The sequence below is a fragment of the Meriones unguiculatus genome, chromosome 6, assembly GCF_030254825.1.
Source record: "Meriones unguiculatus strain TT.TT164.6M chromosome 6, Bangor_MerUng_6.1, whole genome shotgun sequence".
NCBI lineage: Eukaryota > Metazoa > Chordata > Mammalia > Rodentia > Muridae > Meriones > Meriones unguiculatus.
Window position 1 is genome coordinate 123295895 of NC_083354.1, and position 24097 is coordinate 123319991.

Sequence of the window (24097 nt, forward strand, 5' to 3'; positions counted from 1 at the left end):
AGAAAGTCTTCCTATGAACTGCCCAGCAAGATTTCCGAACTGAGAATTCAATGAGGACCAGGTGTCTCCATCTTTCCTGTCTTGGGCTCAAGTATTTACCATCACCTGCTCCGTCATTGTCTGCTAATATGTGTTTGTGTGTTGTGGGAGGGGGTTGGGGATGATTCATATTTTTAGATTCTACATCTTTAGGACAGGAAGTTCCAATTTGGACATGGCAGGGATAAAGTAGCCACATAGAATCTAAAGTTCTGACTGGGAGTGGGTGTAGTGGTTGAAGAAATCTTTGGAGATGGGTTAGGTAAGTTTTGTGTGGTAAGAAAAGAAGCTAAGATGTGTGTGTGTTTGTGTATGTGTGTATGTGTGTGTGTGTGTGTGTGTGTGTGTGTGTGTGTGTGTTTAACAGCCATAAAAACAGGCTGGTGTTTTAAGTGACTGGTCATGAAATACTTTGGTGACTGGCAACATTTCCCAGCCTTTTTGCATACAGGCAGGGCTATTAGACTTAATCTGGCTATCTGCCATGTGCAGAAATGATTTTGCTGAGGCATAAGAGCATGTGTAAGTTCTTCAGGCATTATTGTTCCCTGATGTAATAATCCCTCAAACAGTACCTTGGTGGTTTTGCAGCACGGCCCACCTTCTTCCCTCATCCCTCACCTTTCGTGAGAATAAGAAAGAAGCCATTGTTGTGGGATGCCACTAGGACTGCAGATATAAATTTTGCTTTCAGTATACCCTAGGCTATCCTGACTAGCACAAACTCTGAAACTTCAAAACTGGCCTATATGCTACATAACAGAAATAGCACTGGCAATTTCTTATGAGAATATATTGAGATACAAGTTACAGAACTTTGAATGGAATGAGATACAACTAGATATAACTAGAATGTTCTCGTCATCACAATTTGACCCTAGTCCTCATAAGTTCTTCCATCCCTTAAACATTCAAGTTAGGCAGGTGTCCAGTGCAAATGTTTTTATTTCCTCAGATGAGGGGATGAGATGAGAGCTGAACCCAAGCTTTATGAATACATGGCTTTGGCTGATCACAGAGGGTTTCTAACCATCTCTAAGCCTAGGCCTGGAAGCTTCTAGCCTTTGCACAATCTAATCCTCTGCTGCACGCCTGTACCTTGAAGGCTTCATCTTCCAGCCTCCATCTGCTAACCTAGGTAGGCCTAGAATGTTTTCATCCTCGGAGACTTACTGCCGAATAAGCCACACTTTTTAGTTCCTTCTGACCTCTGGCTGACTAGTTCAACTCAGCTGTTCTGGCTTAACAACTCTCCAAGCTGACTGATTCAAATCGGCTTCTCTCTGCTTCTCACTGAATTGCTCTGCTTGGAAAAATTTTCTTCTGAATTTCACAAACTGAGCTTCATGAACTGAACTGTACTAATGAACTGCACTGTACTCCAAAACCCTACTGCAGTGTCTTCACAAACGCTCTACTCACTATATGCACTGCTCTTGAGTGGCTTCTCTTTTCTGTCTGCTCTCCTGAGAACGGGACACATCCTATCTCTGCCTCATTCTGTCAGATCTTTCTCTGATTCATCACTTTGTTTGCTCCTCAATTAGATGTCATTGTTTGGGATTAAAGGTGTGTACTAAAGGCCTGTCTGTATTTCAGCCAGAGGGATTAAAGGTGCATATTCCAGCTAGAGGAATCAAAAATGCATGCTAAGAGTGTGTCTGTATTTCATCCAGATCATACAGACCTAAGTTTTTGGATGTTATCTCTTGCTAGAGCAGCCATGTTGTTGGATTAAAATTTCTCTACAGTCCAGAAATGTTGCTTTACCATTGTGATATTATTCCAATACCTCTTTCATAAACATCAGAATTCTCTGTGTATTAATCCACTAATACCTTGCACTACCAACTTCAGTGCATCCCCTGGGTAGATAAACCTTCACATGTTGGTGATCGACCCATGCCTAGATCATAAGGAAGCTACAGCTCATTTGGAGGCTACATGTCAAATATCCTGTATGCCAGACATTTCCATTATGATTCATAACAGTAGCAAAATTACAGTTAGGAAGTAATTAATTTTATGAAATGATTTTATGATTGGGTGGTCACCACAACATGAGAAACTGTGGTAAAGGGTCACAGCATTGGGAAGATTGAGAACCGCTGGAATAGAGATGGGGCTTATAAACATTGCGGTTAACAAGCAGAGTGTGAAGGGGAAGCTCACACTGCCATTGGCACTTCAGGGAAAGGTAAATGTTCACAGATATCAGGTACATCTGGTTAATAATCGGTGTAGTTGACCTAGTTTGGCTGAGTAAGTGACACACACCTAAATTCCAGCACTCGGGATATAGAGAAGAAGGATCATGAGTTCAGAGCCATCTCTCTGCAGCACAGTAAGTTCAAGGACTGATTGGCTACATGCAACTCTGTCTCCCAAACCAATAAAACCAAGACAAAAGGCCTCTTAAAGGGAGTTTTTTTTTTTCATTCTTTTCAGTGAAACTGAATTTTAAGCTTGGATATTTAAACTTTAGCCTACAAGACTGTACTCCTCTAGCAAGTAGTTTCTATGGTCACCACCCATCTCTTTTCATGTACTATGGGTTGATGACTTTTCCAATAAACAGACTATCAGCATTTATATGAGCAACATATTCTGATCTCATGTGTATGATTTCCTCACATATATATATGTGTATATATATATATATATATATATATGATTTTCTGTTTCATCACTTAGAACATATATCTAAGGGATCTAAGTCAGCTCTATCATCAATGGTGTCATTCACATGTCTTGATCAATAGTAAAATTATTCCAAAAGTTAACACTGGTTGAGCAAAGCTGTGAAAGCACAGGTAAACTTCCAGCAAAACTAATTGTTTTTAGAACTACACACTTCTGAAATACCCGTGTCTCGCCTTTCATTTCTGTCATCAGGGATAGAATCAAGGAAGTGTGAGTGTGGAGAAAGGGTGTCCATCAATACTGCATCTCAGAAAAAGGAAAAGTCTACTACACGTTTTTCTATAAATATATATTTCAGGCTGGCATTCCACTTTACTCTTTCCACATTTGATTCCTAAGGGATTGTATGTTAAGCCTTTGCTGCCATATCCAGCCCACAAAGCTGTAGAAGGGGCATACATTTAAGAACAATGAACTATTAGTATGACTGTTATGAAGAACACACAAATGTTCGCAAGGATTGGAAGAAAGAACTATTTGTGAGCTGACGACGAGAATGTAACTTAGTCCAGTTTTTTTTTTAATGAAAGTAAACATGGATATTCTTTAAGAGCCTTAGCATAAAACTACCATGTGATCTAGCTGTACCTTTTCCAGAGCTAAACCTGGAGGGATCTAAGTCAGCACACCACAGGAATGTCCGCACAACCACGTTTATTGCAGCATTATTTATACTAGCCAATATATATAACTGGCCTAGGTGCCCCTCAAGAGACTAATGGATAAAGAAAATTACTTTTTTTTTGTTGTTCCACAAAGAAGAATGAAGCCATTTTACTTGCCAGAAAATGGATGCAGCTGGAAATCACCATGTCAAGTAAAATAAGTCAAATGCAGACAATACAAATATTACACGTTTTTCTCATATGTAGAATTTATAAAAGGAAAAAAGGATGACATGAAAGAAGAAAAAGGACTACTACAGTACAGGAAGGCCATCAGAAGTGGAGGAAGGCAATATAGGAGAAATGATCAAAGTATGTATTTGAGTGAATGAAAATAGCACGATGGGAATTAATTGGGGAAAGTGTTTTCCTTGGACAGTTCACATTTAGTGTCTTTGCCTGTGTCTATGATGAGCTGAGCTGTGTCCTTGAAGGCATTTCTCTAACTAAGCTTAGGCAATGAAAGCTCAGCATCCCCTGTAGACCGTTTTGATACGCTGAGCTTGTTCAGATCAATTTCTATATAAAATTCATAGCTTCATAAAATACTTTAAATACACATATATGTGTTGTGGGTTATGTCATTCATCCATTTACTCTTCCACTCAGGACATATTTATTGAACTACTGTGAAGTTCCAGGCAGCCTTCCATGGATTACAGGCAGCACTGAGCAAAGTAGAGCTCTCTCTCCCGTATGAGTTATGTATAACATATACAGAAGAGAAAGAGAGAGAGAGAGAACAAATAATGATACCATGTGAAAGCTGGAAGATTTAAAATCTTGGTAAAGCATATAAAGCATAATAGGAATTGGAAATAGACTCACAGGCTTTCAGTTTTTAAATAAATATGATAAATTTAGGCAAATATAGGGAAGAAAATTGAGTCCCCTTAGCAAAAAAGCTTATTTACTTATTATGTCTTCATGCTATCCCACGATCTTATCAACCTGAGAAGCTGTTGCCACATCCGTGTCTTGTCTCCATTTCTATTTTTGCAAGCATTTCCCTTTGTCTTTACTCTTCAGAACTGTAGCTTTGATTCAGAAAATTTAGCAGCCTGAATAAAATTAAGTTTATTGTTTTGAAAATTTCTATGATCATAAATGAAATATGTATGCATAAATCTTCACACAAAGTGCTGAGTAGAATGATAAGACTGAACATCATATACATTTTAGGACTTTTGAAATGCATTCTGAAGTAGATCTGTAGGAAGGTTACACTTTTTCACTAATATCTTAGGATATGGAATATTTTGTGCATTTAAAATTTTCAACCAAACCACACATCATTGATCTTTTACCTCTCTTTCTCTCTTTGGCATTTCTTTGGTGCTATATTAAATCATGCATTGCTTTTTAGTGATAAAGTTGACTTTTAAAATTCTTTTTGGTTTTTCAGCATTTTCCTTTTTATTATGAAATATCTATGTACAAGATACACATTTGCTGTGATTTTTCAAGTGATAATTTATATTCATATCCTTTGACATTAAGAAATAATTTATACATTCAAATTTGCTGACCTCTTTTCTGTGATTTATCTTATTATTCTGTTTAGAAAATGTTTCATATTCTAAAACCACTAAAATACGTATTTTTAGTTGTTTGGTAAATGTTTTAGTTTTCATCGACAGATTAACTTACTTGTATTTATTTTGACAAGGTGGAGCTTTAATGTGAGACTTTTCCAACAGCCCATTTTCTGAATGTCATTTGCTAATAAAAATAATTATTTTTCCACAGGCATGTGGTGCTTTATCGTTTGTCAGGTTTACATAAACGGGACCTGGTCTATTTTGGAACTTGAAATTATCTAAGAGATTAGGCTTTAAATGTGGTGAGTGACACGTTTCCAGTACTTTCTGTCCTAGGTGTTAAAAGATTACAATAATTCTTAGTACCATATTGCTGGAACGGGTGAGAGCAACCTGCGGAGGCATTTAGGACCCAGGGGAAAGCCAGGCTTGGTATAGAAGGACAGAGTCTCTGGCGCACACGCCTCCTACCCAAATCACAGCCCCATGCAGCCCGGGCTCTCATTCACAGCTTTCTAGAGAAATCTGAGCTCCAACTGCCAGGATAGGCGATCTCACCCACCCAGTTCAGCCGCGAGGACACCTGCGGAAACACATTCTCAAAGCAAGCCTGGGCGGCGGTGTGAAGGTATTTGTTGCCTTTTTCTATCTTCTGTGTTCGCAGCGCCTCCCCGCCTGTCCCCGCTCTAGCGATGCCATGGCTGCGGCGTTTCAGCACTTCGGCGCGTGGACAGCTCCCATCTGCAATCTCACTGCACTCCATCCCTTCTGCACCCCACTCTCCACCGCCTCCGCGGTCCATCCTCCTGCCACGCCGCCCAGCCTGCGCTCCCCAGCCATCAGCACCCCGTCTCCACCATCGCCGTCATCATCTCCACCATCACCGGCGCGGTAACTACAGTCCACACAACTGTGTCTTGTCACTTAGACAAAGCCCGAGGTCCGCAAGGTAGATAGGAAAGAGCTCAAGTTCACAGGCATAGAAGAGAAAGTTCAGGTGGAGGGACCCCTGAAAACAAAGAGAGACGCCTGCTTGGGGGAAAGGGAAAGTGGAGGCAGCAGGAAGAGACCCCAGCAAGGGGACAGATGGGGACTTGCCAGACACCAGCAGTAAGCCAGCTGCCTTTCAGCAGATTAGGGACTGTTTAGTTCAGGAAATTAACATGGCCTGAGGCATAGTGTGATTCCAGGAAGAAATCTTAGCTCAGCCCCAATGCTCTGATTTCCCAATGGATAGTCACCAGGAAGCAGGGTGGGGGTGATGGGTGACTAACAGCACCCACATGGCTGGTTTTCTTCCGAGGCATTTACTGTAGAAACTCCGGAATTAAGTTTTTATTGAAATGTTCTATAGAATGAGAGCCCCAGAGGTTAACTCTGTGGCCAAAATGAAAATTAAAATGATGGTAGTAAGAACCTAACGAATAAGACTCTCATTAGGATATTCTATTTTCTCAAACGTCTCTTCTTTTCTACTTATTTCAATTTCCTGATCTTAAACCTCTCCTGGAAGGAGAACAGATATATCCCTTGCCCAAATGGCCAAAGTGATAATGATATTAGGAGCAGATGGCCAGGCTTTGTTCATTACTAGTCAAGGGCTGGCTCAGATTTGGAAGGCGAGATTTTTGTGTGCTTTCTCAGTAATCAGGCGATAACACCATTTTCCTATAATAGTAAAAGGGTAATAGAGTGCAGAAATTGAAAAGGCATTTTATGTAACTGTGGTTTGCCTGGCTCTGCTTTACAGTGCTATCATTTCCTATCAAAGCCGACAGGGAGTTGGAACATCTTTCAAATAGCTCATTAATTTGGCACTGATGGTTCAGTCCTAGGTCATGGAACCTATTTGATTTAACCAGGATCACTTGCTTTATAAGAGCTAACAAACAATGGCAAACAAGTGCCTACACTGTCATATACAAGTGTGTCGAAAGGGACTCTTTGAAATGATTTTACCGAACTGTGAAGTATTGAAGTTTCTTTTGTCACTGTTTTTTTTTTTTTTGAGGGGGAGGGTCAAGTTTTTTTTTTTCCATAATATCAGAATCTCAATTTAAATGTGTTGTATCTAAGTAAAAAATAATGTGATCAGGTCACTGATCACAAGAACATTTAAACCAAAGCGCAGAACACTATCTTTGTGCATTTAATCTGCCTCTTGGAAAAGGGACACTGATGCAAGTTTGGTCTTGCTCGTCTTCAGGGGCACCTCCCAAAGTGAAGAGGCTCACACACAGGTATGTTCTGGAAGAGGCTTGGTGAAAAAAAACCAAAAAACTATGCTCGATAATCTTTATGAATGGGACTAGTAGCATCACGTCAAAAGTTCACTCACACTGCTAATTATATGAGCTTAAGCACAGTTCTGTTTGTCTCTAAATTTTCCTCCTTTAAAAGCTCAAACCAAGAAAATAATTTGGCAAGATGTCCTGTATTTTACCCACCCACCTGCTGTCCTTAGACTGATAACATACACAACAAACAAGGACTCTCGAGTTTCTGGGAAAGATTTCTTTAAACTCCCTTATCTGTGTGCAAAGAACGGTCCGGTCCAGGAGGTTGAAAGATGTGTTCGTGTTGCCAATTTAAGCTGCTTCACCAGAAGTGCAGACTCGGAATGCAAAGCTTCCAGAGCTGCTGTCTTCCTGTGCATAATGCAATTTCCTGAGGCTGGAGAGGTTTCAGAGCAGTGCTGCTTCAGGGAGATTTACAGGCACCTGTGTCAGAAGCAATGCTTCTCGCTGTCTGGAATATTATGCCAAGCTTATTAATTTTTATAGAGTACTGCTCTTGTGGCTTCCACACATTTCTTTAGTTTGGGTTGTTTATCTTTTATATTGATAATAACAAAAGTTTTTCATTCAAAATGGATTTAAAGGCAAACAGAAGCCTTTTTTTTTTTTCTCAGCACAGTACCCTTTTTGTGGATTTGTTTATGGAAGAGTACAGCATTTCAGAATCTGAGTACATAGCTGGAAGGCCCATTTCCTAAAAGGTGAAATCTTGAACTCTTTCTTACAACTGCTCATATCTGTTTACATCTTTGGACTTGACAAGTGAGGTACCCTATTATCTCTGAGAAATCTGCCCCTGGCTTCACGAACTCCATTGTTACAGAGTCATCCTTCATAAATGGTCTCTGGCTGGGTTTGATCTCCTCTGCTCTCGTGACACTGTGACTCAGACAGAGGCGGTGACAAGCAGCGTGAGGATAAGAAGCATATATTAACCCAGAAAGGTCCCCAGGGTCATTGAAAGAGCTGGTCCTCCCTTCTTTTACATCCTCTCCCAAATAGTCATCGTTTCGATGATCGTTATTAACTCATCCAGATTTCAGTAGACTGAAGCTTCAAGAGGAGGCTCACAGTGTGAATGGCCACAAGTCTGCAACCCTCATTGGTTCCAAATGCTGCATCTCTCCAGAAAAGGCTGGGCTCAGTTTCTCATCAAGTTTTACTCAGCTTAAAGGAAGTTTGTATTCTGTTTGGTTAATCTAGATGTGTAAATCAACTGGCCAGACACTTCTCCCTGTAAAGAACCTTTCTGTATTCAGATATAAGTTTATTAGTTTCCCTATCTTCTCTCAGTTTTCTCTATCAGGTAACCCTGCGCTGTGCCCCCATGGACTTGTTCTGTGTCAGGAAATACTATGGAAAGTGCCCTTTCCATAATAGTGGTAGGCTAATTTCCTGGGAGCTTTTGTTCAGCTTGACTTCTGAGCAACAAAGAATTTTCCCATGTGTGTTGGGGTGATATACTCTGTGTCCTGGGCACTCACAGCTGAATCTTTGATTCTTAGATATCATTTAGGTGTCTGTCTATCTCTTTCCCATTTCTGTTCCTTAAAATAGCATCACCTCGATTCAGATTCTATTATTGCTCAAAAGTATTATGTAAAATGTCCACACCTTTATGTGTGTCACATGCATAGGTTACTTGGTGTTCTGTATTTTACAGTTTTGGAAGAGACAGGAACAATGCTGTGGGTCAAGGGACAACTGAGGGGCTTAGATTATAGGCTATGTAAGCAAACTTCTCAAAATGGCATCACTTGACATTTTTTTCACACTTTTTTCTTTCATTTTCTTTATCTCTCTCTTCCTTCCCACTCTTCCTCTGTTCACTTTCTCATTCCTCCCCTCTCCTGTCTCTCCATCCCTCTTCTTTCTTCCCAGTTTTGCCTTCCTTCTTGTCTCTCTCCCCTCCTTTTTTTTTCCTTTTTCCCTTCTTCTTAGATGCTATACAGTAAGCAAGCATATGCAGGTGTAATTATAGAGTGATAGAGTAAGCCACCATGGATGCCACTGCGCATGTGAACAGATAGCCTAATGACACACTCATCCCTGTATTAAGCTGGTACTGCTGTCTACACACATGGTGAGATCTGCTTCTGGACAGGTCATCCACCCCCTGCAATGTGATGTCATTGCCTCTCAGGTCTGATCTTACTGCTCATTCAGTGGGTCAGGGGTACAGCTCAGTAGTCTGTGTTCCTAATAACCTGTGAAGTTATGAAGCTGCTTCTGATTAAGGGCTACTTTTGGTGAAATTCTTGATTGACACATAATGGTTATGCATATTTGTGGAACAGTGTAATCTTTCAGTGAATGTATATAATGTGCAATGAGCAAATCAGGTTAATTATCAATTCTTTGCATTGAGAGCCTTCCTACTTTTCTGCTGATTTGAATATCTATCTATCTATCTATCTATCTACCTATCTATCTATCTATCTATCTATCTATCTATCTATCTATCGTCACTGTAAACTATAACAGTAAACTATAACAGTTCACTGTAAACTATAACAGTTCTGTGGAACAATGGAGCTTGTTGCTCAAGTTTAGCAATATTTTGGTACTTGTCTCATTTCTTCTCCCCCCTTTCCAGCCTCTACTATTATTCTCATCCATCAGATCACTTTGTTTTGTCTCCTATGTGTGAGGGAAAACATGGTATTTGTTTTTCTGTGTCTGGCTTATTTCACTTAACATGATGAATGGATCTCTCTTGAAGAAAGAAGGACAACAGTTATCCTCTTTTTTTTTTAAATAATTTATTTATTTTTATTTTATGTACATTGGTGTTTTAGACTGCCTGTGAAAAGGTGTCAGATCCCCTGAAACTGGAGTTACAGACAGTTGTGAGCTGGCATGTGGGTGCTGGGAATTGAACCCGGGTCCTCTGGAACAGCAGCCAGTGTTCTTAACCACTAAGCCATCTCTCCAGCCAACAGTTACCCTCTTATTTAAATGTTGTACCTTCAGTTGTAATTAGTAATGGCATTTGACTGAACCAAACCCAAACCATTCCAACTTCTGAGGTGGTGAAGAATCAGAAATCACAAGTTCAGTTGAGGAGAACTTCAGCTGTGGGGGCTTTTCTTTCCTCCCACCTTACCGCAAAACAACTTTTTCCAGTCTACGATTGCCTGAGAATTTTCCTCATTTTGATCCTTGCTGCAGCCATTGTTGTTTCAGGCACATCAATGAGAAGAGCCCTAGTTACACAGATGTCCTGATAAACAGAATGAAAGAGACAATTAGTGACCATTTGGGGAGCCCATCTTTCTTATACCTCTAGATTATTTTTCTTAAATAATGGAGTCTATTTGGAGGAAATAGCTTCTGCCTTTGAGGGATAATAGTCAAGCTTTTCAGCCTCCTTTGTTCCTCTCCCTGTGATATGCCTACCAAACACAGCTGATTGTTTTGGGTATAGAGTGTGTCTTCTTATGGCAACAGAGAAACATGTATGAAGACATTTTAGTCTAATTTCCCACATGTCTGTAACTTTCTCCCCCTTGCACTGTCTTTCTACAAGATATAATGATTAGAAAGAAGCTACTACTTCAGTGAAAAACTTCTCCCCCAATATAATATAGAGGAAGAAGGAAACTCTACTGTGTTCCAGCTTGCTTAGCCCTTTTTTGTATTGCCACACAGCAAACTAAAACCCATAAATGACAACAAAAGATTGTTCTGGAACTCAGGATGCAACTCTGCCAAATAGCTCCAATGTACCTGAGGCCCAGTCTATTTTCATTTTGATCTGGCATCTATTTTGGGCAAGAAGTTCTCAGTGTCTCTGCATTGATGGAACTCATTTCAATTTACTTTTAACCTTTCTCAAAAGCGGGCACAAATGGAAGCACATGACAAGGTTCAGTTTCTATTTTAAAAGGATCTAAGGGAGTCTACGCAATGAATATTTATGGGACAGGAGTAAGCCCTGGGTTAGGGCTGAGCTAAAGGTGATGGAATGTTGACAGTGAGCCAGGGCTAAATTCTGATCACACTACAGTTTCTGATGATTATGGGTCTCCCCTCTGTCCTTCCAGACATGTCTCCCAACCCTTGGTACAGAAAGTTCCTATCTGCAAGTTGGATAACATTCGATGACAGTCAGTGCAAGCAGTAGCAATGAATTGCTACTCACACAGCTTGGTCTGTGCAAAGGAAGAAGTCCTACAAGCCATACCACCCCCCTGAATACCCAGCAACTGCAGAAACTCTTTCAAAGAATGACACATTCAGAATGTGTAATTAACAACCCCTGGAATTGAAGTGTGGGCTCGAATCCTCTAGGAAACATGTTAGCATTCAGGAACCATCTCAGAGTCACCCCAAGGAAGGAACTTTGCTGTGATTGTAAACATTGTTCTAGGCATTCTAGTAACCCCTACCATGATTTCATTTGGTATAAAAATTCCTTTTGTGCTCAATGTGTTGCTGTATGCCTATAATACCAACACTCAAGCTGAGGCAGGAGGATTGTGTAGCAGGGGCCATCTGTGCTACACAGCAAGACCCCTTTACAAAACTAACAATAAATAACTAAAAGATAAATTGAAGCAAAGATATTAAAAACATCTTTGTCATTCCTAGGTGAATATATATATATATATATATACTGTTTAAATAGTTGGAATGAAGTTTTATACAACATATTTGTAAAAATGTTTATTTGCCCTACTGGAAGATGTAGTTGATCAGACTTTTATATGTAGGGTTTATCATGAAGAGTCATATTTCATCTTTTACAAAAAGGAGCTCATGAAATAAACATGAGCTTCTCATTCCATATTTATATCAATATTTATGTGAAATTCATCTATGTATTACTTTACCCAGGAGTCACATTACTCTAAAGCTTTATTTATTAGTGATTTATGTTTATGTATTTCAAATAATATTAAGATTTTGTTGTTGTCTTTGAAACAAGGTCTAATTTTGTATCCCAAGATGACCTCAAATTTATAATCCTCCTGCCTCAGTCTCCTGAATCTTTTGATTACAAGTTTATCCACTGTGCCTAGTGAGGCTTTATAGACAGTATATTTTTGATCATGACAACAATATTCCCTTTCCTCTCCAAATTTCATGCCTGATGTGTGAGTGAGTGAGTGAGTGAGTTTGTGTTTGTGTGTGAGTGTATGAGTATGTGAATGAGTGTGAGTGTGTGTGTGAGTGAGTGAGTGAATGTTAGGATGTTGCTTCCAAGAGTGCACCTCCTCAGAGACAACAGGTAGCCACAAACAAGACATGGGCAGGTAATTTGTGGTATGACAGTTTGTTTCATGTGTGTGTGTGTGTGTTATGTGTATGTGTGTGTGTGTATATATATGTGTAAACAAGATTTTAGAGTAAGCTCTCAATTTTTCCTCTCACCTAATAACTAACAACCAATAACCTAACTTTAAAGATTGGTTAGAAACTAGATAATATAATGTTAAAGCCCTTAGCAAATAAGAAGCACTCACAAATATTTGTTTCTTTCCCCTTGCCACTAATAGCTCATTATTCAATGTTAAGCCATCCAGAAGTTAGTGTGCAACTCAATATCTTTTTTAAAAATCTGGATATAACATAATTACAATATTAACAAGAATACCACAGCTAATGGAAGATAGATCTTTTCATTTTATAAGCACCTTTATTTGTCTTACTCCACATTATTTTACCTTAGCATTTCCCAGGAATCATCTTTCTTTGATAGATTGAAGGATCATTGTAACAAAGGAAAAGTAAATTTGTGTAAAATTCTTTGAAATGTTACATATTTTTAGAGTGGACATTGCTACAATTGTTCTAGTTTTTCCCAGGTATTGAATGTGCATTTGTGAAGATGATAATGTATGAGAGTAATAGGTGATAAAACAGCCAAAATAGGTTATACTTAAAAAAAATAATCCTGCTTCATTAAAGGAATCTTTTGTTACTCCTTTGTAAAGATAAACATATGATATTCATTTATAAGTCACTTCCTCAAGACTGACTTGTGTATGAGTAAACATACACACTGATTTATCTTTGTCTTACCTGAGATGAAATGCACATCTGGAATCTATGGATGTCAAGTATTTAAACACCAAGCAATAGAGACTCTTTTTTCTGTTCACTTATACAAAAATCCTCCAACCCAACTTTCTAGTTTATTGGGAAAATTCACGGGTTGTTAGTGCAGGCTTCTCCAGCGTGACCCCCCAGGAGATGCACCTGTTTCAGCATATGAGGCAGTGAGTGACCCTCTAGAATTGGGGAGCTCTCTCTCTGCTTGGTGAGCCGACTTCACAGCTGATGCTGTGCTTGGCACTGTGAGGCATGACAAAGAGTGAGTCTTTCCAAGACAATGGCAGAGGGGTCTTTGATCTGTTGTGTTGGCCAAGAAAAAATACTAAAAAGGAGCCAAATATTAGTGACAGCTGGAAAAGCCCGGTCAACTGTATCATCAACACTCATTCCCCGATGATAACGAGGATGAGGACAGCGGGCATCTTTCTTTAAGGTTCAACACTAGGCTGTCTAAGAAGGTCTGATAACACAGAGGCAGATTTGGGCTCATGGAAGGCTTAGTACAGAAGAGATAAAAGGGAAGGAGAGTGAGGATCTGGAGCTTTGAGAGGAATGTCATACAGATATTAGATACCAAATACTGAAACCTCTGCTACACAGCAGAGGCAAAACACAGAGCCCAGGAATGAAAACTAAAGTCCAGAGAGATTATTTGGACTCCCATCCAGTTTCCACCTCTTCACAAGTCACTTAGTTTCTTTGCATCTCAGATTCAACTTCTTTTTTTTTTTTATAGTTGTTGTAAAAAAAAAGTATTGTAGTATGTAAGTGTCTGGAACAGGATAAACATAAAGATAACAAATAATGAATTGCAGCTATTATCATTGTTATGAATACCACCAGGAAAGTAAACCACTCTTACTTATGAGTAGGACATCAAGTCCAATGTAACCTATCCATAGGTAAGAAAAGTCGAGTGAGAACAAAAGCTGTTGGAAATGGTACATTGTGCTAAACATTCTTCATACAGCTTTTCTTGTGCCTTAATAGCACTGATTGGTTTGGTGCTATTTAAATAGTAGTAGTCTGTTAAGGCTTCTGGTATGAAGAATTTGCCTTTAATGAATATATATATATATATATATATATATATATATATATATATCATATTAAGCGTGAAATCCAGTGATCCTGGTTTGGACTGTTCTCACTAGGAGCTTCTATTACATGCTGAGCACAGAATAAAGATGTAGATTGGAGCAAATTTATTTCAGATATTATAGATTAGAGGCAGAGCTATATATGGAGGCAGGACATGAAAAATGCAACCTCAATTCTCCCCTTGAACCCACAGTAATTTATCTGGGAAACACTGTTGAGTTCCCTGGGCTGTGAGGTAAGTAACTTGCTCCAAAGCAGCTTTAAATCTTCTTCAGGGAATGAGCTGTTGCTATGCTATGTGCTCTTAGCACTGTGCTCTCTGGCTTGGAACTATGAACATTACCCAGAATTCTTCAGTGAGACTGGGATACAATGTTCCTAGAGAAAATTCTCTGGGGAGCAGAGGGAGATTCTTAGTAGATGTGGAAAGGAATTAAAGGTTAGCTGCAAGGAAGGCTTTAAGAAAAAAAATAGCCTGCCCCAGACATGGGGGAACCACCAAACTATAAAAACAGTATTTTGACTTTGTATAAGCGGGTGCTGTAGCACTGATGAAGTAGTAGTGGTTCCAATGAACTTCTTTGCTCACAGAGCTGACCCTCTTTATGTCGCATATAACAAGGATTCACAGATAAGTGATAAACACTCTTCTTTTATAGGAGATTCTGAATAAAAGGGAGAAGGGAAGATGGTAATAAAACTTGGTGTGGTTCCCTGTGTGTGTGTGGGGGGGGGTATTATCTGATTTCTGAAGGTTGGGGAGGGCTTCCTGGAGGAACCTTCTTTCAGATTCAGTTCTGAAGAATAGAGAGGAGCTGGAAGCTAATGATGGATGCAAACACAGTGTGGTAAGAGAGTATTTTTTTCTGTAATGCAGAGAGTGATGAGAATACTGGAGACTAGATTGGCAGCAAAGGGCACAGTAGAAAACCTGCTTCTGATCTAAACATGAGTGGGTGATGGTCTTAATTATGTCAGCAACCATGGAGCTGCAAAGATGAGCAGTTTTGAGATCTATTAAAAGAGTAAGTGTCTGGTAGAGGTTGGTAAGGAGAGGGTAGAATATGAGTTGACCCTCAGATTTCCAGAATGTAAACCTGCTTGGGAGATGATGTCATTCCCTAAGAGATGGAGCTGGAGGGTCAAATTCAGAATGAGGAACTATGATTGGTTCAGTTTTGAACATAACATGTTTGTAGTATCTGTGTGACATGGGCAGGGAGATGCTCAGTGGGCAACTGAATGAGGAGGCTGGAGATCAGGAGAAAGCTAGGGACTGAAGCTACTTGCATGCAGGTGGATGGATCATGAGGCAGGATCCTGAAAATCATGGCCGTTGGCTTGCACAGAGGAAGAAGAATGAGCAGGGAAAAGGCAGGAAGCCAGGGGCCAGGAATAGCCATGGTGCCTGGACGGAGAAAGGAATGAGGGCAGGAGAAGGTGGTGTAAGGAGGAAACAGCCAGTGTCAAATACTGATGGATGTCACCTGCGTTGGAAACTGAAATTTGTCTTTTGGATGCAGTAACATGAACAGTCAATGCTAGGTGACCAGCTGTCTGGAGTGCTTGGAACTCTGCCAGTTTATGGTTGCTCCAGCAGCATCATTTTTAGTGCCTATCTCAGCCAGGGTTACTATTGCTGTAATGAAATACCACGACCAACTTGGGGGGGAAAGGGTTTGTTGGCTTACATATCCGGAATCACAGTCCATTGGGGAAAACCAAAGCAGGAACATCAAAGAAGGCAGGACCTGGAGGCAGGAGCTGATGCAGAGGTAATGGAAGTGTGCTTCTCTAAAAGAAGCTTTTCCCTCATGGTTTAATAACCCTGATTATTAAATGAGGAAAGCTCAGTTCTCCTCATAGTTTGATAAGCCTGGTTTCTTACAGCATGCAGGCCCATTAACCCAGGGGTGGCACCACCCACAGTGGCCTGGGCTCTCCTGCATCAATTACTAATTAAGATCTGTACAGACTTGCCTATAGCTCAGTCTTATGGAAGGAATTTCTCAATCGAGGTTCCCTCTGTTTAGATGACTCTAGCTTGGGTTAAATTGACACAAAATAGTCCTAGTGTCGTTATTGCCTGTGTTTAGATAACAATTATACCTCCATGTTTGGTTGGTTTGTGGGAGCATGTTCAGCAGTGTGTCTAATGATGTATGAGTGTAGGATGAATTGGAGGAAAGGAGTTTACATACAATAAGGCAGATCTTTGAAGGCTGTGACGAGGCTGCAGGAGAAGGCATTTTAACATTGGGTGAATATTGAGCTACCTAGAATTGGAAGTTTCCATCAATCCTAGACTAGTTCATAGCACTGTTTACTTTCACTGTTGTGGGTCTTTAAGATTAGTGAAAAATAAAACTCTGTTTCTTATCCACACGTTTTAGAGTTAGCTGTTACCTTACAGAGCAAATGTGTTGAAATATGCTATTTTTGTATCATTAGATTAAAAATGAACATGTTACCTGAAATGTTCTTCAGCTCCCACACCATGAGGCAAATAGGTGTAGACATCTAAGCAGGGGACTTCTTTTTTTCTTTTGAATGATTTTGCATGATGAAGCATTATCAATAATGATTATATGGGAAGTAAATATTTTGCCTCTCACTGCAAATACTGTTCGCTTACGAAACAATGAATGCTTTAAAATATATTCACACTTGTCTTTTGCTTGTGAGAATAGGAAGGATAACTTGGATGCCTGTGAGAGTTTAAGCATTAATTCACAAAGCGAGAGCGATTCAAGAGATACAGGTGATTTTATTTTTTGTATGTTATTTGTACGGAGAAATGAGATGATAAGCAGAAGTCTATTATTTTCCTGTGTAAAACAGTATCTCAGGACAATAGAAATGTTATAGAAAATGGATGGATTCCGGAGCCTGTATGGATAAAATAGAGCAGATTGAGAGCATTGGGCGCCTGTGGTTTCTTTGCGAGAAATCAGAATAAAAGATCCCTCCTGAGCCAGTAAGCCTTTCTCATGGCTCAGAATGTCCTTGTTGAAGGTCGTCTTTCAGCCCTGAACCTGTTTGCCACAGCCCAGGCCATGTGGCAATACTCTTATCACTAATTAGGCACCTTAGGGTTAGGTTAGGGTGACCTTTAATATTCTAAAGGACTGCCTTTAAAAGATGTGAGCAGCAGATTCCTCTCTGAGATACTTCTGTCTGAGAAATGAGGCTAATGGGAAACAATCAATTGTTCAGCAGTCATATATCTCAACTGTATCTAGGCCCTTGGACAGCCCCATAAAGCATGCTTTAGAAGCAACAACAAAATCTTTCATTAATAAAACAGCACTCCATTGCTAATCTGACCACAGACCATTATTTTAAGGAGTCACTCACTGTAACTAAAAATTTTTGTTAATGTATTACACATATTTGCATAGTAAATATTTAAGTTGATAATAATAAGGCAAAATGTCCAATCTGAAGAATTATATGCATTTAGTTACAGGGTATGCAACTACCATACTCAACATTTAATGAACTCTTTTCTATCTAGTCTCCAATTAACTTGCCCAGATTTTCTCTGCATCATCTCTTTCTTGTTTCTCTTGTGTGCATTTGTTTTTCAGTAAGCAATGGCCTCGGTTTTCCTTCTCTTTTGGATGTCTACCAGCACGTAGGGCCTGAATGTCCTGCTGTTTTCCAAGAGCAGAAGGAAGACTCTGCAACTGTCTGTTTTGGGGGCAGTCTTGTAGGAGAACCGTTGAATGGGCCACGGATTCAGCACCCTTTCATGTGAATGGGACCAGTTTCTGTTCCTCCCAAACCTCAGAGCTTAAGCACTTGGGAAGGAGACTGGGTCAAGATGACGCATTTGCAGGCTGGGCTTAGCGCAGACACTATAGAGAAAGCCCGCTTGGAACTGAATGAGAACCCCGACGTTTTACATCAGGACATTCAGCAGGTCAGAGACATGATCATCACCAGGCCGGACATTGGGTTTTTACGTACAGATGATGCCTTCATCCTGCGATTTCTCCGAGCCAGGAAGTTTCACCAAGCCGATGCCTTCAGACTCCTGGCCCAGTACTTTCAGTACCGCCAGCTAAACCTGGACATGTTCAAAAACTTCAAGGCAGACGATCCCGGGATTAAGAGGGCTTTGATCGACGGGTTCCCTGGAGTGCTGGAAAATCGAGACCACTACGGCAGGAAGATTCTGCTGCTGTTTGCTGCCAATTGGGATCAGAGTAGGTAAATGTAGATAGCGTTTTTACTTGACTTTGCTTTGACATGGCATCATCACTGCATGCTGGGGTGGTATGGCTTCCGAGCTGAGAATTCATTCCACTTGCGTTCAAAGGTGGCTTTAAGACCCAGCTTCACGCAGAAGCAAGACCAGAAGAGAATCATAGCCTGTGGGTTGTACTGGACTTTAGAAGCAAGTGTTCCGTTCATCACATTGGGTCATTTATTTTAATAAACCCAAAGCTGATGCTCTAGAAGATTCATATATTCTCTTTAGTGTAACCACCCTTAACAACAACAGTACAAAAGTGGGTTCACTAGACTGGCTTCCACACATATAATACTTTTGTGGATGCTCTCTATAACTTTGATATCCCCCTCTCCTGGGTACAAGATTTCCCAAATGGTCTTCCTTCCTACACATCCTTTTTGAGAGCCCCAAACTCCACATGTCCCAGGTTAAGTATGCCATCCTCTCCGTGTCCTTGTTCATCTCTTGCTACCCAGTTCCTCATTCCAAAATATGATTCCTCTTGGTCTTTGGTCCTAACATTTGATTTCTTCCCAAATTCTATCCCACCCACATTTTTTTTTTCCTGTAAAAAAAAATTCCCCATGTTTTCATTTCACTGCCCCACCTTTCTAGTGACTAAGTTTAGGTTCATAGTATTTTATGAAAACAAATATAGAAGTGTAAGATCACTGCTCAGTAGATAATGGTTATTATTTTTGTCCTTACCATGGTTTCAACTGGGTATTTATATGATCTCATTTAATCCATACAGGACCTTGGAATGATAAATATTGTTGCCATTTCCCATACTTCACAGTTGATGGCACAAGAATTTGAGAAGCCAAGGACCTGGATCCATGTCACACAGCTAATGAAACCAGAATGGAAGCTGTGTGTGGTTGTGTGACTTGAGAACCAGTTGTCTTAGACCAGCTGAGTAATGCCATTGTGTGTTTATGAGATCCTGGAAGATGGTGCCTTTAGCATGTTTATCTCTTTGCCAGGTAGCACAATAAGCATGCGAGGAAAGGGAAGCAGACAATCTTTAGAGCATCCACTGTGGCTGGAGGTTTCACGACAATATCATGGATGCAAATTTTATGTTTATAGGAAGACACAGGCTTAACTAAAAAATATATCAAACACCTTCCCAGTGCTATTTAAAGGAATTTCTAGTTTGCCTTTCCATTGCCTCATGCCGCTGCTTTTCCTAAGAATAACATAGACGTGCAGGAGTTCTTCACATTTCCTGGCTGATAAATCAAGGCAGGACTATCTGACTCTGGAAAAGCATGCAAATGTCTCAACACAATCAGCCTAGACAGATCTACACCTGAACCAATAATAGGGATGTGGATTAGAAACCATGTTTGTCAAGCTCTTGTTGCAGTTCGTGGTGAGCCTTGCTTTACCTCGCTCCCCAGACGAGAAGGACGGCTGGATTTTTACATTCATTTATTTATCTGCATAATTCAGTCAACAAACACGTAGAAGTGTGAGTATGAGGCACTTAAGACAATGCTGAGAACATGTGGTCTCCATAGGTGAAGACCCAGCGCAGTTCATGGTCCAGTCAGGGGGGCAGCATGTAAGTGGCTAGCCCCGTATGCACTACTGAATAATTTCTTCTGACACACAGGAGCCATAGACACCGCATCTAAACTGAAGGGAACAGTCCTACACCCAAGAATGACGCACTCACATTCTGGATCTGGAAACCGGAAGGTTTTGATGATTCTAGAGAATAATCATGCTGATGTCATTGTGCTAAATTGTCAGTGCTCTGAGGCTTCCATCTGCTAGGACAGACTGTGCATTGAACACCACTGAGCTGTGACATTCACATAGAAAATGAGCCATAGTAAAATTCTTTTATTTCTTATTAAGATTTGCTCTATATATATACTCTAATATGCCATGAAGAACTAAGAGGTAACAAATTTCCAAGGAAATAATGAAAATGTTTATGATTATGATAACCTTGGACAAGTTACTTCCTTCTCTGTTCCTGGAATTCCTCATGTGTAAAATAAGTTTCCAGCTCTAATGACTCATGAATGAGAAGCCCATTCAGCCTCGTCCGATGGATGAGAAGGGATTCTCAAATTCACTTTATAGGCTCCCCATTCACTCAACTTTAAAAAAAAGAATCCCTCTCCTCTCCTTTTTCTCATAGTCCCATGATCTATTTTTCTTCTAACCATACAATTTCATCCAAGCCATTTTTGCATTTGACAAGGTGTTTTTTTGTAAGTCAACACACTTGACATTAAATCAGATGCAAGCAAACCAGTTTGAACACGGATATGACCACGTCACTTGGTCATATGACTAAGGCAAGCAGCCTCCCTGCAAGGGGGGAGGGGTTAGAGTGATGTCTTTATGTTCAGTGGGAGAGAGAAATGTCATGCTGAAGTTCATGGTTTGAATATAATAAGCATTCAGTAGACACTGCCTTCTGGTATTATCACTAATATATAAAAATCTGACTTCAAAAGTAATGGCAGACAGATGGCAAATAAATTAGAACTGGATACAGGAGGATAATATTTCAAAGTGGGGTTATGTATGCAGCTCACCCACCTACTTGTCCAAAGCACCTGCTTGCTTTCCCCAGGTACTAATCATGTGGATCCTGCCCAGATGAGGTCCAAAAGGCCAGGGAAGTTCTTACAGCTTTGCAAAGTGAGTGCATCTCTCCAGGGGTTTCAGATGATCAGGTGGTGATTTGAATGTCTCATGTGAAAGATTGACTGAGATGAAGGTGATTATTAATATTTATTAAAATGATGTAAATCTCATCCATCTTGACCTGACACATGTATAAAAGTGACCAGCTGCAAGTGGGTCACAGCAAAGGCACCACAGTAGCTGAGCTAGTAGAATTCAAGCTGGTCTTGCCCAACAGCAGAAATCTGTCTGGCTTCTTCGCTTTCTGAGTCTGCCAGGCTGGGATGGACAAGTTCACTACTCATTCATCAAGTGAACATGCCCATCCCTCCTCTAGCTAGCAGAGTTGCTTGACATTCACTGGGGACACGAGAAAACACCCTTACTCAGCGATCTCTCACTCAATCTTATATCGGCATTAGCAAGAATGCACAATTTGCCCCTTTAACATCCCTACAGAAAATCCATTTTTTTGCCTCCTTTTTTTTCTTTTTTCTTTTTTTTTTTTTAAATCTGTGCTGCAAATCTGGGTGTGAGCCTTTGCTGATGGCACCCTGGTGCTGCAGAGAGAAACACAAGCAGAGAGGCTCTTGTGCTATTCCTGGATTTAACCTCAGTCAAAAACAAAATTTAAGCTTGGATACCACCATTTTACTTCTTGGAGTCTCAATTTCTTAAGTGGAAAGCGGGTAGGACATCAGGCTCCTCAGGCTGCTGCAAGAACAAACCCAATCTGGGGGGTCCCCAAAAGGCAGAAGACATGGCATGACAAACTCTGAAGCCAGATGGCCACCTTAAATTCCAGCTGCCTCCCCACCAGTCCCACCCCTTAGCATGTAGTTGAAATGCTGTTATGCAGGCTCTCACCTGTAAGCCAGGGGAGGTGACCACCCGTTTACACTGGTTGACATTCAGAAGTAGTTGTTTCTTAAGAACAAATAAGCTGAGCAGAGAAATCAGTGAGACACCAGGTCAAAAGACACTTTCTAAATGCAGAAGCCTTTGATAAGATGATCAACTTTTTCCATAACTATGACAGACCCATAACTCCAAAGTCAGGTTGGCCTAGAAGGCTTTGTTGTTCTTAGAGACCTAGTTTGAAGGCCTCTTTCTACTGTTGATCATACTCTTAGGTTATGAGAACAGCAATTGGGAGCTCCAGACAACACAAGTCCCATAACATACCATAATGGCATCTGTTACACCATGACCATGCCAGCTGGTCCCGCCCAAGTTTTAGGACAGGGAACACAACAGAGGATCTACTACAACTCAAAGTGTGAGGAGATGTAGGGAACATTCTCCTGTCAATATTATTGTCTCTCATAGGTAAAGGTTCAGAAATCAGGAAGCACGTTGAAAACCAGCTGAAAGCGTTGTTTCTCCAGGGCAGATGAGGCACTGTAAGAAACAGTTAAATTTAGATAACTCAGGGAAGAGTAAAGAAGGCTGATGAGCAGCTTGATTAATACCTTTAAGCGTAGGAATAACAAAACAGACAAACATCCAGCAGGGATGTTCTTTCTGCAACAGGGGTTAAGGGACAAAAACAATCTATACTGAAGAGTAGCAAGCCCCAGGCAAGACTTATGGCCCAGAGCTGGGGCAAAGCTGAGGAAGCAGAGCAAAACTTAAAGAGGGACCAAAACCACCAGTAATTTACTGACAGCAAATCAGATTCTAACAAAACATTTTAGAAACTCACATTTAAGATATAAATACATAATCAATAAAATCAATATTTCTAAAGGCCAGACAAGCACTTTTGCTTTGACTTAGCATGGCTCTGCTATGGCAAGCCAGTTATCTTGGGGAGAGAGCCTTCATTACATTGGGTCCTGTTATTCCAGGTCCAGTTCACATGAACAGCAACACAGCTGCAAGCGCTTTACATTTTACAGGCATTTCTGAGTGCATTTTCTCAGTTACTACCAAAAGCTGTTGGGGAGACTGAGCATCGCTAACTTACTAATAGAAAGGGGCTTGGGAGGACTTGGTGCCGCCTTCTTCAGGGAGCAAGGTGACTCACCCATGGAAAAGCTGAGGCACATGCTTCTATTCCAAGTGAATTCCAAAGACATCTGGAACCAATTGCTCAGCCTTGGCATTGTTAGATGTTTCAAAATATTGCTAGAGCTTCTGCAAGTGTGTGTGTATGTGTGTGCATTTTCCTGTGAGTGTGTGTGTGTAATGAGGCTCAAGACAAAAAAATTGAGATCTGAGAAGAATGACTCCCGAAAGCCCTAGTGATGGTGGGGCTGCGTGGATGTTAATGAGCAGGACTTTGTGGATCGCTGTGAAAAGTTGAGTGGTCCCTTTCTCAGGCACTGTCTGAGCAAAAAGACCACTGCATTTCCCAATCCGTCAAGGAAGCTGGAGAGAGACTTTGTAAAAAACTTCTACTAGCCACGTTGTAGTAGTCAGCTTTCTTGTGACAAGATGCCTGAGGTAATCCGTCTCTAAAGAAAGGTTTGTTTCAGCTCACACTTCCCGAGGTTTCAGTCTATTCCCTACCTGATGGCAGAGGAGAAAAGCTGTTTACCTCACAGCAGTTGAGAGGCAGAAAAGGAGAGAAAAGGGAAGTGGGGACAAAGAGCACCTTTCAATGCTGTACCCTGAGTGGCTTTCTTCTTCAACGAGACCCTCCCTCTCAATGCTGTAGCCACCCCATAGCCCAGCTGTTCCCAAAGGCTCCTTATCTGTTTCCCAGAATCTCTGAACACTGATGCATTCTGGACCACACCTTCAAAGTGTGAACTTTTGGGGGACAATTGAAATCCAAACCAAAAGAAGTATCAA

At 40.6% G+C, this 24097-nt stretch overlaps 1 protein-coding gene across 3 annotated transcripts in view; it reads left to right on the forward strand.

Annotated features, from left to right (window-relative positions):
* Nucleotides 1–5388: 5388 nt before the first annotated feature.
* Nucleotides 5389–24097, forward strand: part of Clvs1 (clavesin 1) — a 185046-nt gene continuing 166337 nt past the window's right edge. Inside the window, exons 1-2 of one of the 3 annotated variants that reach the window (XM_060385972.1) lie at nucleotides 5389–5576; nucleotides 17997–18621. In XM_060385972.1, coding sequence (XP_060241955.1) covers nucleotides 18167–18621 — 455 coding nt within the window. In that variant the 5' untranslated portion in view covers nucleotides 5389–5576; nucleotides 17997–18166. The other 2 variants (XM_060385973.1, XM_060385974.1) reach the window with 2 other exon arrangements.